Source organism: Brassica rapa, chromosome A02 (genome assembly GCF_000309985.2).
Source record: "Brassica rapa cultivar Chiifu-401-42 chromosome A02, CAAS_Brap_v3.01, whole genome shotgun sequence".
Classification (NCBI taxonomy): Eukaryota; Viridiplantae; Streptophyta; class Magnoliopsida; order Brassicales; family Brassicaceae; genus Brassica; species Brassica rapa.
Window position 1 is genome coordinate 27,638,386 of NC_024796.2, and position 14,153 is coordinate 27,652,538.

The window sequence follows — 14,153 nt, forward strand, 5'->3', positions numbered from 1 at the left end:
TGTTCGAACAATAATCAATGTTTTGTCAAAAAAAAAAAAAAATCAATGCATCACTTCTTTCTCCATATAGTGCTTCACCACAAAAATCTCTTCTCTATCACTTTCCATGGCTTCTTCTTCTTCTTCTTCTTCTTCTAGCAACGGGAGATACCATGTTTTCCCCAGCTTCCGTGGAGAAGATGTCCGCAACTCATTCCTAAGCCATCTCATGGAGCTTGAACGCAACTTGATCACTACATTCATCGACCATGGCATCGACAGAAGCCGCCCTATCGGATCCGAGCTTTTATTGGCGATAAAAGAATCGAGAATAGCGATCGTCATCTTCTCTAAGAACTACGCCTCGTCAACATGGTGTTTGAACGAACTGGTGGAGATCCACAAGTGCTTTAAGGATCTGAATCAGATGGTGATACCAATTTTTTACCATGTCGATCCTTCTGATGTTAGAAAGCAGACCGGGGAATTCGGCGATAGGTTTAAAGAAATTTGCATGGACAAAACAGAAGATGAGATAGAAAGGTTGGTTCGAGCACTAACGGATGTAGCAAATTTGGCCGGACAGGATTCCAAGAATTGGTACGTTTTTTTAAAAAGAATTGGTGCTAGGCCTGAACGTTTGGTTCGATTCTGTTCCGATTCCCTTATTTCGGTTTTCAATTTTTCGGTTCTAGAGATACAAGAACCATATAGCCATCTATGAAATTTGGTTCCGGTTCAGTTTGGTTATTTCGGTTTGGTTCGGGTAACAATTATAAGAAACACAACTAATATTAAATAAACTTTCGGTTTCCATTTGGTTCCCCTTTTTTGGTTAGTTTTAGATATTCAGAGTACAAAAACAGATTTTTTTCGGGTTCTTAGATTAAAAAATTGGATAATTCGGATAAATTTAAATATTTAGGATAAAAAATTTAGATAACTTTGTTCTTTAGGGCAATGCAGGTAATTTTAAATACTTTGAATACAAATATTAGGGTAGTTCTTTTTATAAGTAATATTTTTTAGTTTTAATACTAAATATAATTAATAGTTCTAACTTCTTTTTTTTTGGTAAAATTAATAGTTCTAAATTTTAGGTATATAAATTGTGTTTTGGATATTCGTGTACCTATAGGTTTTCAGTTCGGTTTTGGTTCGGTTTTTGATTTTCGGTTATATAAATATAACCGTTCGGTTATTTTTGAACTTTGTTTCGTTTTTTCGGTTCTAGGTTTTTTTTTAATTGATTCTCGGCTTTTTCTGGGTTTTTTTATCCCAGGCCTAATTGATAAGTTTGTTTCTTTATCAATTGATTTGAATAGATTTCAAGTGTCTGTTAGTGATTTTATACCATTAATTTTTAGGATCGGTGAAGGCGAAGCAAAAATGATTGAACATATAGCTAAGGATGTGTTCAACAAAGTTATGATACCATCAAACGATTTTAGCGACTTTGTGGGGATTGAAGCTCATTTTCAGAGGTTGAATAATCTTTTGTGTTTGGAGTCTGAGGAGGTTAGAAAGGTAGGAATTTGGGGCCCTTCAGGGATAGGTAAGAGTACCATAGGAAGAGTTCTTTTTAGTCAACTCTCTAGCCGATTCCACCACCATGCTTTTGTCTCTTACAAGAGTACAAAACAGTGGGATGACTATAGCATGAAGTTGTCTTTGGATGAACGACTTCTGTCGGAAATTTCATGTCAAAAGGACCTAAAGATATCCCATTTAGGTGTAGTGAAACAAATGCTAAACCACAAGAAAGTTCTTATCATCGTTGATGATGTGGATGATCTTGAAGTGCTAAACACCTTCATGGATCAAACTCGTTTGGTTGGATCCGGGAGCAGAATCATTGTGATAACTCAAGATAGGAAACTTTTAAAGTCTCAAGAGATTGAGCTTATTTATGAGGTCGAGCTCCCATCGTACGATCTGGCTATACAAATGTTCTGTCGATATGCGTTTGGGAAAAACTCTCCGCCTTATGGTTTCGAAGAACTCACGGAGGAAGTTGCATTGCATTCAAGTAATCTCCCTTTAGGTCTAAGTGTCTTGGGTTCGTCTTTGAAAGGAATGACGAAGGAGGAGTGGGTGGAGATGCTGCCTAGGCTCTTGAATAGTTTGGATGGGAAAATCAAGAATACACTAAAAGTTTGCTATGATAGGTTAGATGTCAAAGAGCAAGAATTGTTCCTTTGGATTGCATGCCTATCCGATGGTCCTAACGTCAGTTTCTTAAAAGACTTGCTTGGAGATAGTGCTGAAATTGGGCTCAAAATACTGAATGACAAGTCCCTAATACGTAGGGAATCAACAGAATTTGTTCGAATGCACAGTTTGTTACAGAAGTTGGGTAAAGAAATCAATCGTGCAGATCCCATCAACAACCGTAGGTTCTTGACGGAAGCTGAGAGGATATATGTGATGTACTTACCGATAATGCTGTGAGTTCTTACCTATGGTTTTCATGCTACACTGGTTATGTATTGTGATTGTTATTTGGTGTTTGATCAATATAGGGATTGTTAAGATACAATGAGGATTTTTTTTTCAGGGCACTAAGAATACTCTAGCCATGTATTTGAACATGTCGGAAATCAACGAGCCATTGTCTATGGATGAAAATTCATTTCAAAGAATGCGTAATCTGAAACTTCTACACTTTTACAAACCCTGGTGGTGGTCAAGGGAGACTGGAAAAGGCAGATTGACTTTACCTAACCGAGGCCTGCATCATTTTCCACGCAAACTCAGATTGCTACGTTGGGATGAATATCCATCCAAGTGCATGCCTTTTAACTTTAGAGCGGAAAGTCTGGTTGAAATCAGAATGGAGTATAGTAAGCTTGAGAAGTTGTGGGAAGGAACTCAGGTATTACTTTTAACAAGATCAATTAGTATTCCATTTAAAAAAACAATAAAGGCCATCTTCGTTTTGGTATATGGATGTAGCATTTTTTTTTTTTTTTTGAGATCAGATTGGATGTAGCATTTAAATGCAACATCTTAATATAACATCCCGATTTTGCATCCAAACATGTTCGTTTTTGTAGTTAGTATTTGCATCATAATACAATATTTTATATATATGGTTTTTCAAATAATTTTTTGGAAATTTTAATCTTTGTCATTATACTTATTCAAGTTTTATCCGTTTTACAAAAAAAATTACAAGTTATAGTTGTAAGCTAGTCGAATCAAAATCTAAAGTACAACTTACTGATTATTTTTCAACTTTATTTTGTATTCTATTTGATTTATAGTGGAGACAATTTGGCTTATTTTTTAATATATTTTCGGGGGTTTTAATTATTTTTCAATTCTATTACAAAGTGAAAGATAATTCAAATGTTTCACTTTCTTAACCTTTAAATTATGAGTATTTTGATTGATATTTTCTATTGAATTTATATACATTAATTATTCTTATTAAAATTACTAAACCGATTGAAGCTGGTTAGACCATATTAAACCATGACCCAAAAACTTCTATGCTTCGCTTTTAAAAACATTGCTGAAAACCAATATTTTAAAAACCGGACCAGTAACTGAACATAAAAATTCTTGGGTATGGGTTAATATGGTTAGAACGGGGTCAACCAAATTCAATTTGGTTAAATTAAAAATTAAAAATGATTTAAACCTAGATGCTTTGTTAGTTATCTTCACTAGATTTTATAAACATAACTATTAATTTTTTTCAATAGAAATAAGTTAGTAACTAGAGATTGACCCGCACGCCCGTGCGGGTGTTAATTTTTACGGTTTTATAAATTATTTGTTATTTTATCATTAGTGTTATATATTTAAGATGTGTCGTCGTATAACTAATTGTATTCAAAATATTTGGATTGAATCGGGTAATAAGATTATTTTTGGTACAAATATACACTCTTTTCAGATACATTGGTTAATTAAATATTTTTATATTTCTACACATCAAAATCAAAATCATTCAGACCCGAGAGGATCCAACTCAAGCATCATACATAAATTTATAATATCCAAGTGGCGCCTAATTTAAAAATCCAAAAAAATTAATCCCGAAAGAAACAACTTGTACCTCAATGAGTATCCGAATGTCCATACTTAACTGATTTTGCAAATAGATTAAAAAGGAAACTCTTTCTATATATTTGGCAAAAATAAGAAAAATAGAAAGAATTTTTTATTTAATAAAATAGTTATATGAAGTGAAACATTAAGTGATAATAAATGTATTACTTTTTTATTATTTTGATTTAAATTATTATCTTGTTCATATAAACTATGCCTTTGAATTATGTGTTTTGCTATGTAATTTTTCACCAATTGGAACTAAGACAAAAGAAAGTTTTAGTAAAACATATTAAACCAAACTATTAACCATATGCAAAACTCGGTTATCTTACATTTTTATTTTTTTTATAATTGCACAAAGTTAATATTGATTAACTAATAAATAAAAATCTACATTATTACTTTTACGGTAAATATAATTAATGATGTGATATATTGTTAAAGTAATATAATTAATGAAATTACTAAAATAAAACTATACTTATATTTTTATACATTAATATTTGTTTTTCATAATTAGTGTTTTATATTTTAGATATGTCGTAATATAACTAATTGTATTCAAAAGATCCGGATCGAATCAGATAATATGGTTATTTTTTGGTACAAATATCCAAACCCGTTTCAAATACATTGGTTATTTAGATATTTTAGGGTCATATACATCAGAACCAAACTAATCCAGACTCAAAAGGATTCAACTCAAAACCTACACATAAATTTATAATATTCAAGGAGTGAGTAATTTTAAAACAAAATAAAACGATACCCGAAAAGAACGACTCGTACCTAAGTGGATATTTAGTGTTCATGCCTAACTGATTTTATAAACTAATATAAATGATATTTTTTATGTGTTTTGCTAAATTAAGTGAAACTGAAAGAGTTTTTTTTTATTTAGTAAGCAATTATATTGAGTGAAAAATTAAGTGACAATGAATGTAATTCATTTTTATTAATTTGATTTAAGTTATGATTTTATTCACTAAACATGTTTTTGAATTATGTTTTTGGCTACATAATTTTCCACTGATTGAAAAAAAAATGTTATAGTAAAACAAATTAAAACAAACGCTTAACCTTATGCAAAACTCAGTTATTTTACTTTTTTGATTTTATAATTGACACAAAACTAATACTCCCTCCGTTTTTTAATATAAGTCGTTTTACAGCTATGCACGTAGATTAAGAAAACCATTAATTTTTTATATTTTCTAAACAAAAATATCATTAATTATTTACCTAACCACAATTCAACCAATAGAAAAATAGAAGATATATTACCATTGGTCATACAACATTAATTATTAATAAATTTTATATAGAAAACCGAAAACGACATATAATTTGGAACAAAAAAATTTGTCTAAAACGACATATATTAAAAAACGGAGGGAGTATTGATTAATTACTAAATAAAATCTACACTATTATTATTATGGTAATATAATTAATGATGTGAAATATTGTTAAGACAATATAATTAATATGAGTGAAATATGGAAATACAATTAATGTAATACTGCTATCTTCGTTTCCAAACAATTTTCAGTTATAGTACTATTCATGTTTCCAAACATTACTAAAGTGTACTTCAGTTTTAATAATATAGATAATTGTAATATTTTAAAAGACAAAAAAAAATATTAAAATGATTATTGATAGTAAACTACAAACTAACCCGGCATCTGTCCACCGACCTAGATATTATCAAGTTCACGGTTTAATCAAGTATGGCCGTATGTTTGTTCCAGGTTTAAAAACATTGCAGAAAACAGAAATTTACGATTTTGATGGAAAACTTGATTTCTGGTTTTCAATGATAACTCAATTTTAGGGTTTTTGGTGGGATAACATGATTTTGTGGCTTTGACAAAAAAAAAATTGATGTTATGGTTTTGATAGAAAAACATAGTTTTGGTTTTGGCAAAAAAACCTGATTTTATGATTTTGACGCAAAAACCTGATTTACAGTCTTTTTTTTTTTGACGAAGTAACTCGGTTTAAAATTTTATATAAAATAATAATATTATAACTAATATAAAATTAATTAGTTTTATATTAATACTGAAAGATATTAAGTATTTTGGATTTTGAGATTATTATTTTGCATTCAAACTATACAGTTTTTTACATCTCAAGTATTTATATTCTTTTAGATGTTCTAGATTTTGCATTAAGATGCAAATGCAATAGTGTACAAAGAAACAATATTTGAACATGCAGCATGCAACATCAAAAACTAAGATAGCCAAAATTGTAATTTTGCATTATTACAATTAATGAATACATTTTGTATTGATTTTCCCTTTTATTTGTCAGTTTCTTGGAAGTTTGAAGGAGATGGATATGAGTTATTCTGCAGATTTAAAAGAGATTCCAGATCTTTCAAAAGCAATAAATGTCAAGAAATTGAATCTTCGGGGATGCAAATCTTTGTTGGCACTTCCTTCCTCAATTGGAAATCTCAGTAATCTGTTTCTATTGAAGCTTAAGGGATGCACATCTTTGGTGACACTTCCTTCCTCAATTGGGAAACTCAGTAAACTATCTAAACTGGACATGTCGAAATGCTCAAACCTTAAGTTTCTACCAGCTGATGTCAACTTGGAATCTCTTTTAATTCTCAAACTTAACGGATGCTCACAGTTGAGAATGTTTCCTCGTATATCAAGGAACACTGAATGGCTTTACCTAGAAGAAACTGCATTAGAAAGAGAAGAAGATAGTTCTTGGATTGAGAATATCCCTCACCTTAAAGAACTCTATTGGGATGATGTACCATTGAGTTGTATGCCACCTAATCTCAACCCAGAATATATGAAGTACCTTAAAATGAGAGGTGGCAGGCTTAAGAAGTTATGGGGAGGGGTAAAGGTAACTAATCGCTATTTATTGTATTAATATCTTTGTGCTCATCACACTTTTAAATATTATTATAAAATTTTGTTAGTTTAATAGTTTGGTGTTTCTACCTAAAGTACATTTATTAAATCCAAGACATAATACGTTTCTTGTTTATTTTTCAGTCGCTTGAATATCTCAGGGAGATGGATTTGTCAGGATGTGAAAGCCTAGTCGAAATTCCAGATCTTTCAATGGCCATCGGCCTTAGGTATTTGGAACTCAAAAATTGTAAAAGCTTGGTTATGCTTCCTTCCTCAATTAGGAATCTCAACCAACTCGAGCGCTTGAACATGGAAGGGTGCACAATGCTCGAGGTTCTACCAGTCGACATCGACTTGCCTAATCTTGGACAACTCAATCTCAGTGGATGCTTAAAATTGAGAAATTTTCCTCAGATTTCAACCCGCATTGAATTTCTCTATCTAGATGACACTGCGATTGAAGAAATTCCTTCCTGGATTAAGAACATGTCTAGACTCTGGGAACTAACAATGCGTCGGTGCAAGAATTTAAAGAAAATCTCCGCAGAGATTTTTAAATGGCAATATCTTGAGGCAGACTTTTCAGACTGTGGAGGAATCACAACAATCTGTGATCACTTACCAGGATGGCCACACAATGATTTCTTTGATATTTCTTCATTTTCTTCTTACAGATATCCGGGAGGAGTGACTCCGTTCAAGTTCAAAAATTGCTTTGATTTGGATAGAGATGCACAGGAAATTATTATACAATCAAACCCAATCATGGCCGTTATACCAGGTGGAGAAGTGCCTATGTATTTCACACATCGAGGTTGTGGAAGTTCCCTAAGTATCCTTTTGTCTGAGAGCTCTCTTTCTCAAGAATCTCTATTACTGAAAACTTGCCTCGTGGTCGGACATTCAAGTCACTACCCCGCCAGATACATACAAGTTCGTCAGTCCTTTCGAGGCCAAAAAGAAGAGATTCATTAGGCCTGTTCTTTTCATTGCCGCTGCGACTAGCGGTCGCGGCAACAAAATCACACTTTGACGGAGTCAAGATGAACGCTCTTGAAAGTAAACTTAATTATCGCAGCTTGCCGCAACGATGGAAAAAGGGGATGATGCTGCCGCTGATATTTTCAGCGTCGGATTTAGTTACTGCGTTTTGCCGCTGCGACTGAAAAAGGAAGTTTCGGTTGTCTCACCGGCACTATATTTCCGATGGTAAAGAGGTAATTTTCAGTTGCCGCTGCTAGTCGCGCGTTTGCCAAAAGAACATGACTATTGTGATGTTAAAGTGGACGCCGCGTGCACATACGAGAAGGATCATCAGGTTTTGTTCATCTTACATATTCAAATAAAAGGAGTGGATAACCCGCCATCTGAACTGAACAACAATGTTCTACTACTTGAGTTTTATACCAACCATTATGTCCGATATGGTGGAGGGTGTTCTCGCCGCAAACAAATTTCTACCGTTGAAGGGATAAAAGGATGCGGTGCACGAGTCATGAATATCTCAGAAACAGACGGCGAGCGTAACAGACGAAAGAAGAAGATGCGGGTTAGCTTTATCATATCTTGAACTGATAACTTCAAAAGCTATCTCTTTTGTCAGAAAAGAAAAATCATATTCACTTGAATTATTATGATGCAGATGACAGTTCCAACATTCCAAGAGCATACCAACTCTCCGTATATCCAACCTGCAGTGAATTCCAGACTAGTGGCTCCGAATTTGGACCTTTCCCTGGGGCTGGCTGGAGCATCTAGTGGTGAAGAAAGTGACGAAGAAAGTGATGAAGAGAGCAACCGAAGCAAGAAAAAGATGCGGGTTAGCTTTATCATATATTAAACTGAAAACTTCAAAAGGCTATTTCTTTGGTCAGATTCAACTAGAAAGAAAAACCATATATCACTTGATTTGTTATGATGCAGATGACAGTTCCAACATTTCAGGAACATTCCAACTCTTTGTACATCCAAACTGCAGTGAATTTCGAACCGATGGCTCAAAATATGGAGCTTTCCTTGGGGTTGGCTGGAGCATCTCCTTTTGACCCGTGTCTTGGCAGAGAATCTTTGCATTCTGAACCCATGATAATCGAGCAACAAAACACAGGTGCATCCGACGAAGAGGATCCTTCATTTTCTGCACTGCTTTTAAACTTTTTCACCTAGATGAAATACTTCTTTCCGTTATAAAGAAATAAGTTTCATGAATGCTGGAGTTTGGTTCAGTCACTCATATGTAAAAAACAAAATTTCTACCAATTGAATGATTTTATGAATTTTTTTTTTAATGTTACTAATGTTAATACATTGATATTGATTTACTAATTCTAACAATTAATACGTTCACACACTAATTTTTCTAACTCATCCGCAAACAATTTAATGTGTTCACACTAATTATTTCATTTCTAGTTCCTGCATTTTTAACTTTTGTATTAGTGAACTAGGTATTGTGTCCGCATGCGGATATAATCTTCTTACGGATAATTATTAGTTTAAATCAATCCAATATGATAAGTTATTAATTATCTCCTCAAACAAATTAAATCAAACATCAAATTATTTATATTTGATAAATATTTTCATTAAAACATTCAAATACTTAAAATATTTTAGAAAATATCTTTATGGAAATTTTTTTTACCTGATTAATATTTGATTATAAATTGTTGTATTTCTTAATTTAATTATTTTATAATAGAAAAAATATTGTGTTAAGAACAACACAATTTATATGAATTATCTTATTTTAAAAAACTATGATATTATTAATATAAACTTTTAAGATAACAACACAATTTGTTTTTAATTATAATATATATATATATATATATATATATATATATATATCATTAAGATAACAACACAATATATGAATAATCCTCTTTTTTTTAAAAAAATGATATTATTAATATAAATTCGTTTTTAATTATATAATATATATATATATATATATATATATTCATCAAGGATAACAATGACATTAACCAGTCTAACTTTTAATGTGAGAGCTCGGATGCGAAAAATCACTTCGCAAATAATAGTATATATTGAAATTCTCTATACAACTACTGAATAATATCATTTTGAGAGAAAAAAATTACAAAATCATTAAAATTCGTATCAACTGAAATGCTAGAATATAATGTTTATAGAAATTGACAGTTTCGTATCTTGGCGAACTTAGCCGTGGTTGAGATTTCTGAATACAATAAATAATTGTGATTGGTTATGAATTAAGAAAATTGAGATAAAAAACATCACACAGAGTCAGATCTTTAGTTTAGCCAAATATTATTTTTTACGGAGTTTTCATATCAGACCAAAAATTAGGAAACTAATAAGATTGCTAGAAAAAAAATCAGAAATCATAAAGGCTTTAAAATAAAAAAGTTCATGAAATTGATTGAAAAAAACAAAATTTAGATTCCGATTGAAGAGATTACATTATTTTCTGCTTAACTCTAACACGTTTCACTCGAATGTATAGTTTTTTTTATTATATTTACCAATATTTTTTTAATAAAAATACACGTTATTGGTTATAGACAACGTCAGTTTTGCAACATGCCCAACAATATTGACACGATGTCCAACCATTTTTATTAATATTCTTAAAATGTGGTCTAATAATTATGTATGTTAAATAAGCTAAAAAATCTTTTTACATATATTTTGTTTTGCTTTATATTATTAGAAAAAATTAAGTCTCAGTAAAATACTTGGATTTGGATGTGAAGAACCGAATCGAACTAGATTTGAAAGTAATATTAAAGACAAACTAAAACTAATTAAATACTCAGATGGATCTAAAAGTTTAATATCCAGATAACCAGATATGAATCTGATCCAAACTAAAATATTTTGGATAACAAAAATATCTAAATCACAATTATATATTTAAATATGTTAATTTTTTAAAAAAAATTGTATCTATTAGATATTCAAAAGGTGAAATATCTAAAAATTATCAGCATAGTCACAAGTAAATATCTAAAAATAACAGAAAATGTTCAAAATACTGAAAATATTTATTTGTTCTCCATCCAAATATTTAAATTAAACTAATTTTTATGTAAATTTAAATAATTAGTCTTACATTATTCAAATTTTTATGTTTTAATATTTTATTTTTGGATTTTTAGAATTTAATTGTATTTAGATTTTTGTTAAAAAAATAAATAATTAAAATGGGTAACTAAACTCGAATTTGAACCGAACCCACAAATCCACAATGATTCAACCAAATCCAAACTAAAAGTTGTAAATATTAGAATACGATTTAAATTTCGAACTCTAAAAATCCGAAATCCGAATAGATCAACCGAATCCGAACGGATATATGAATATCATCCCTAAAAAACTATACAACAAATCATTTAGTACAATATACAATAAACAATTTAATAAACTATTTCACTTTATATAATATTTGATAAAACATAATTTATTGGTTATTTAAATATTACGCAACTATATAAATCCCGCTGAAACCATTTGAGCATTTCCTTACCACTTACGCTCTTATTCTCCTCCTCCGGCACACTCCAAACTTCCTATTGTCTGAAGAAATCTCTGACGTGAAGTTTTACTATTATTGCGTGATTTACCATTTTGCTAGAATATAGATTTCTGATTCTTGATTCATTCTCAAGAAACTGTGAGTATGGACAACGAGCTGATTATGAACACAGAGCTTCACCCACCGCCGGAGATAGCAGCACATTTCGAACAACCGTCTTGTTCATCGCCGATGCTTAACTGGCCATTAATGAACTCGAACCTCTCTCAATATTCGCCTCCGCAGGATTGCTTCACGTGGGAAAAGTCAACGGAGCAACAACAAAAACAGAGCATCTTCGACTCTGCTTTGAGCTCTCTAGTCTCCTCCCCGACGCCGTCGAACTCAAACTTCTCCGGCGGAGTCGGAGGCGGTGACGGCTTCGTTATCAGAGAACTCATCGGGAAGCTTGGTAACGTCGGGAACAGCTCCGCGACTCCGATGAGCTCCCCACCGCCGATGATGAACAGAACGACGCCGTTGACGGAGTTCTCAGGTGATCCGGGTTTCGCGGAGAGGGCGGCGAGATTCTCTTGCTTCGGTAGCCAGAGTTTCAACGGAAGAACCAACTCAAGTCTCCCTGTTAACAACAACGGGAAGATCGTGAACTCGGGGAAGCTGACACGTGTCGCCAGCACACCTGCTCTTAACGGTTTTGTTTCTCCGATGGTTCCCGCCGGAAAATTTTCCCGGAAAAGAAAATCTATGACGAAAGGAAAATCCAAGGAGAACCCACTTCCCACTGCTTCACCAGCACCCAGTTTCACAAAGGTACTTCAACTTTCCCGGAAAATTTTCTTGATTTTCCCGTAAAGTTTCCATCTTTTTCCTTAGATTTTCTTTTCTCCAAAGAGCCCATTGTTTTCCTTAGCGTTTCTCGAAGAACCCAATTCTCTGAAAAGTCAGCTTTTTAACATTAAAGTCAATAAAAGTCATAACTTTTTGAATATTTTTTTAATTTCTCAGACGGCGGAGGAAAAAGGAGGGAAAAGGAGAAGACGAGAAGACGAAAAAGAAGATAACACAAAAGCACCTGAGCCTCCTAAAGATTACATCCATGTTCGTGCTCGACGAGGCCAAGCCACTGACAGTCACAGTCTCGCCGAAAGGGTATTTAATTAATTAATCAATCTCTCTTTTACTTTTATCATTTGCTTTATTTTCAGTAATTAAGGTTTACTTAAAAAAAGATTAGTTGTGCTAATTGTATTTTAGTTGAGACTAGAGTTTGGATTTGATTAGTTATTGAATGTGGGTGTTAGGTTCGGAGGGAGAAGATTGGTGAAAGGATGAAGCTGCTTGAAGATCTTGTTCCTGGCTGCAATAAGGTGAGAACTTTGTTTAGTTTTAGACCTTTTAGTTTTGGATTCTGTTAGATTAGCATAATTAAGATAAATAATGTATTTGTTTTTGTTTATACGATGAAAAGGTTACTGGAAAGGCATTGATGCTGGATGAAATTATAAACTATGTACAATCACTGCAAAGACAAGTTGAGGTATTATTATTTTGTTTTTGCTTCATCTAAATCTAATTAATTGTTTCATTAATCAAAGACAAGTTGAGGTATTATTATTTGATTTGCTTCATCTATACAAGTATCTAATTAATTGTTTCATTAGTCACCGAATTTTAATTATTTGCAGTTAATTTTTTTCTAATGTATCTTGTTTTAATAATTGGCAGTTCTTGTCAATGAAGTTATCATCTGTGAACGACACCAGGCTGGATTTTAACGTGGACGCTCTTGTGTCAAAGGATGTGGTAAGTCACCTTAAACATAACATCAATTAACAACCACTAATGATGATAATTTGAATTGCTAGTTATCAACTTATCATTTCTTATCCTTTTTCTTTTGCTTGTCATTATATGTTAAAAAGATGCTTTTTCAATCGGCCCATTAGCATTAATCCTAATTACTTTTAGTAAACCTTTTCAATTTCTTTTTTTTTTTTTTTTTTTTTTTTTTCAATTTCTTTTAAAAAGAACCTTTTGTATTTTCTATTGGAAAAAAGTTGCAATCTCATCTTTTAATTTTTGTTAAATTTCTTCAGATGATTCCATCAAGTAGCAACCGGTTGCATGAAGCAGGACTCCAAGCAGAGTCTTTAAGTCATCATAGTTACAATAATAATTCACAATTGCACACTAATGTTTCTTCCAGTAACATGATGCTTCAATCTCCTGTGAATTCATTGGAAACTTCTACCTTAGCCAGCAGCTTCACCCACTTACCAACACTTACCCAATTCACTGACTCAATATCTCAGGTTTTTAAGTTATCCTTTTAAAAAAAATTCCCTGTTTCCAGTTTTATATAGTCAGATGATTTTAACATACATTTGTGTGTGTTTTCAGTATCAAATGTTTAGCCAGGAAGATTTACAGAGCATTGTAGGGATGGGAGTGGCACATAATCCCAACCATGAATCTCAAAACATGAAAATTGAGCTTTGATCAACCACCTTTATTTTCAAGGTCTCAAGCAAGGAAAAAAAGAAAAAAGATTGATGGGCGTACATAACCACGCCAATCTCTGTGATTTATTCCTGTACTCATCACTATACATATACACACATTTATGAAAGTAACCTACTTATGTCATTTTACAATTTATCATTAGGGTTCAATTGTATTGTTATCTTTGGATTCCGTTTGCT

General features: G+C 32.1%; 2 protein-coding genes across 4 annotated transcripts; both read left to right on the top strand.

Moving 5' to 3' along the window:
• The first annotated feature begins 35 nt into the window (after positions 1 to 35).
• LOC103854543 (protein SUPPRESSOR OF npr1-1, CONSTITUTIVE 1-like) lies at positions 36 to 9,217 on the top strand. The gene is given in 9 exon segments (XM_033284630.1): positions 36 to 579; positions 1,347 to 2,391; positions 2,394 to 2,426; positions 2,537 to 2,854; positions 6,364 to 6,918; positions 7,071 to 7,899; positions 8,198 to 8,478; positions 8,572 to 8,748; positions 8,853 to 9,217. Coding segments are annotated over 9 exon segments (3,954 nt in total). The 5' UTR covers positions 36 to 106; the 3' UTR covers positions 9,096 to 9,217.
• Positions 9,218 to 9,469: 252 nt separating this feature from the next.
• On the top strand, positions 9,470 to 14,145 carry LOC103854544 (transcription factor bHLH78). 3 transcript variants are annotated; one of them, XR_004455230.1, is made up of 7 exons: positions 9,470 to 12,261; positions 12,457 to 12,600; positions 12,753 to 12,818; positions 12,920 to 12,988; positions 13,177 to 13,254; positions 13,658 to 13,763; positions 13,852 to 14,145. XR_004455230.1 is itself a non-coding variant. In XM_033284645.1 (7 exons), exons 1-7 carry the CDS (start codon positions 11,596 to 11,598, stop codon positions 13,948 to 13,950), a joined length of 1,347 nt encoding a protein of 448 aa, XP_033140536.1. In that variant the 5' UTR covers positions 9,470 to 11,595; the 3' UTR covers positions 13,951 to 14,145. The 3 variants fall into 3 exon arrangements, 2 of the variants coding, with proteins under 2 accessions (XP_033140536.1, XP_009129736.1); XM_033284645.1 differs by having other exon boundaries at positions 13,539 to 13,763; XM_009131488.3 differs by having other exon boundaries at positions 13,548 to 13,763.
• Positions 14,146 to 14,153: the final 8 nt, after the last annotated feature.

Coding starts and splice junctions, on each gene's coding strand:
- LOC103854544 (XM_033284645.1), top strand. CDS start 11,596: ATGGACAACGAGCTGATTATGAACACAGAGCTTCACCCACCGCCGGAG. Junction 12,262..12,456: donor CAGCACCCAGTTTCACAAAG/GTACTTCAACTT, acceptor TTAATTTCTCAG/ACGGCGGAGGAAAAAGGAGG. Junction 12,989..13,176: donor CACTGCAAAGACAAGTTGAG/GTATTATTATTT, acceptor AATAATTGGCAG/TTCTTGTCAATGAAGTTATC.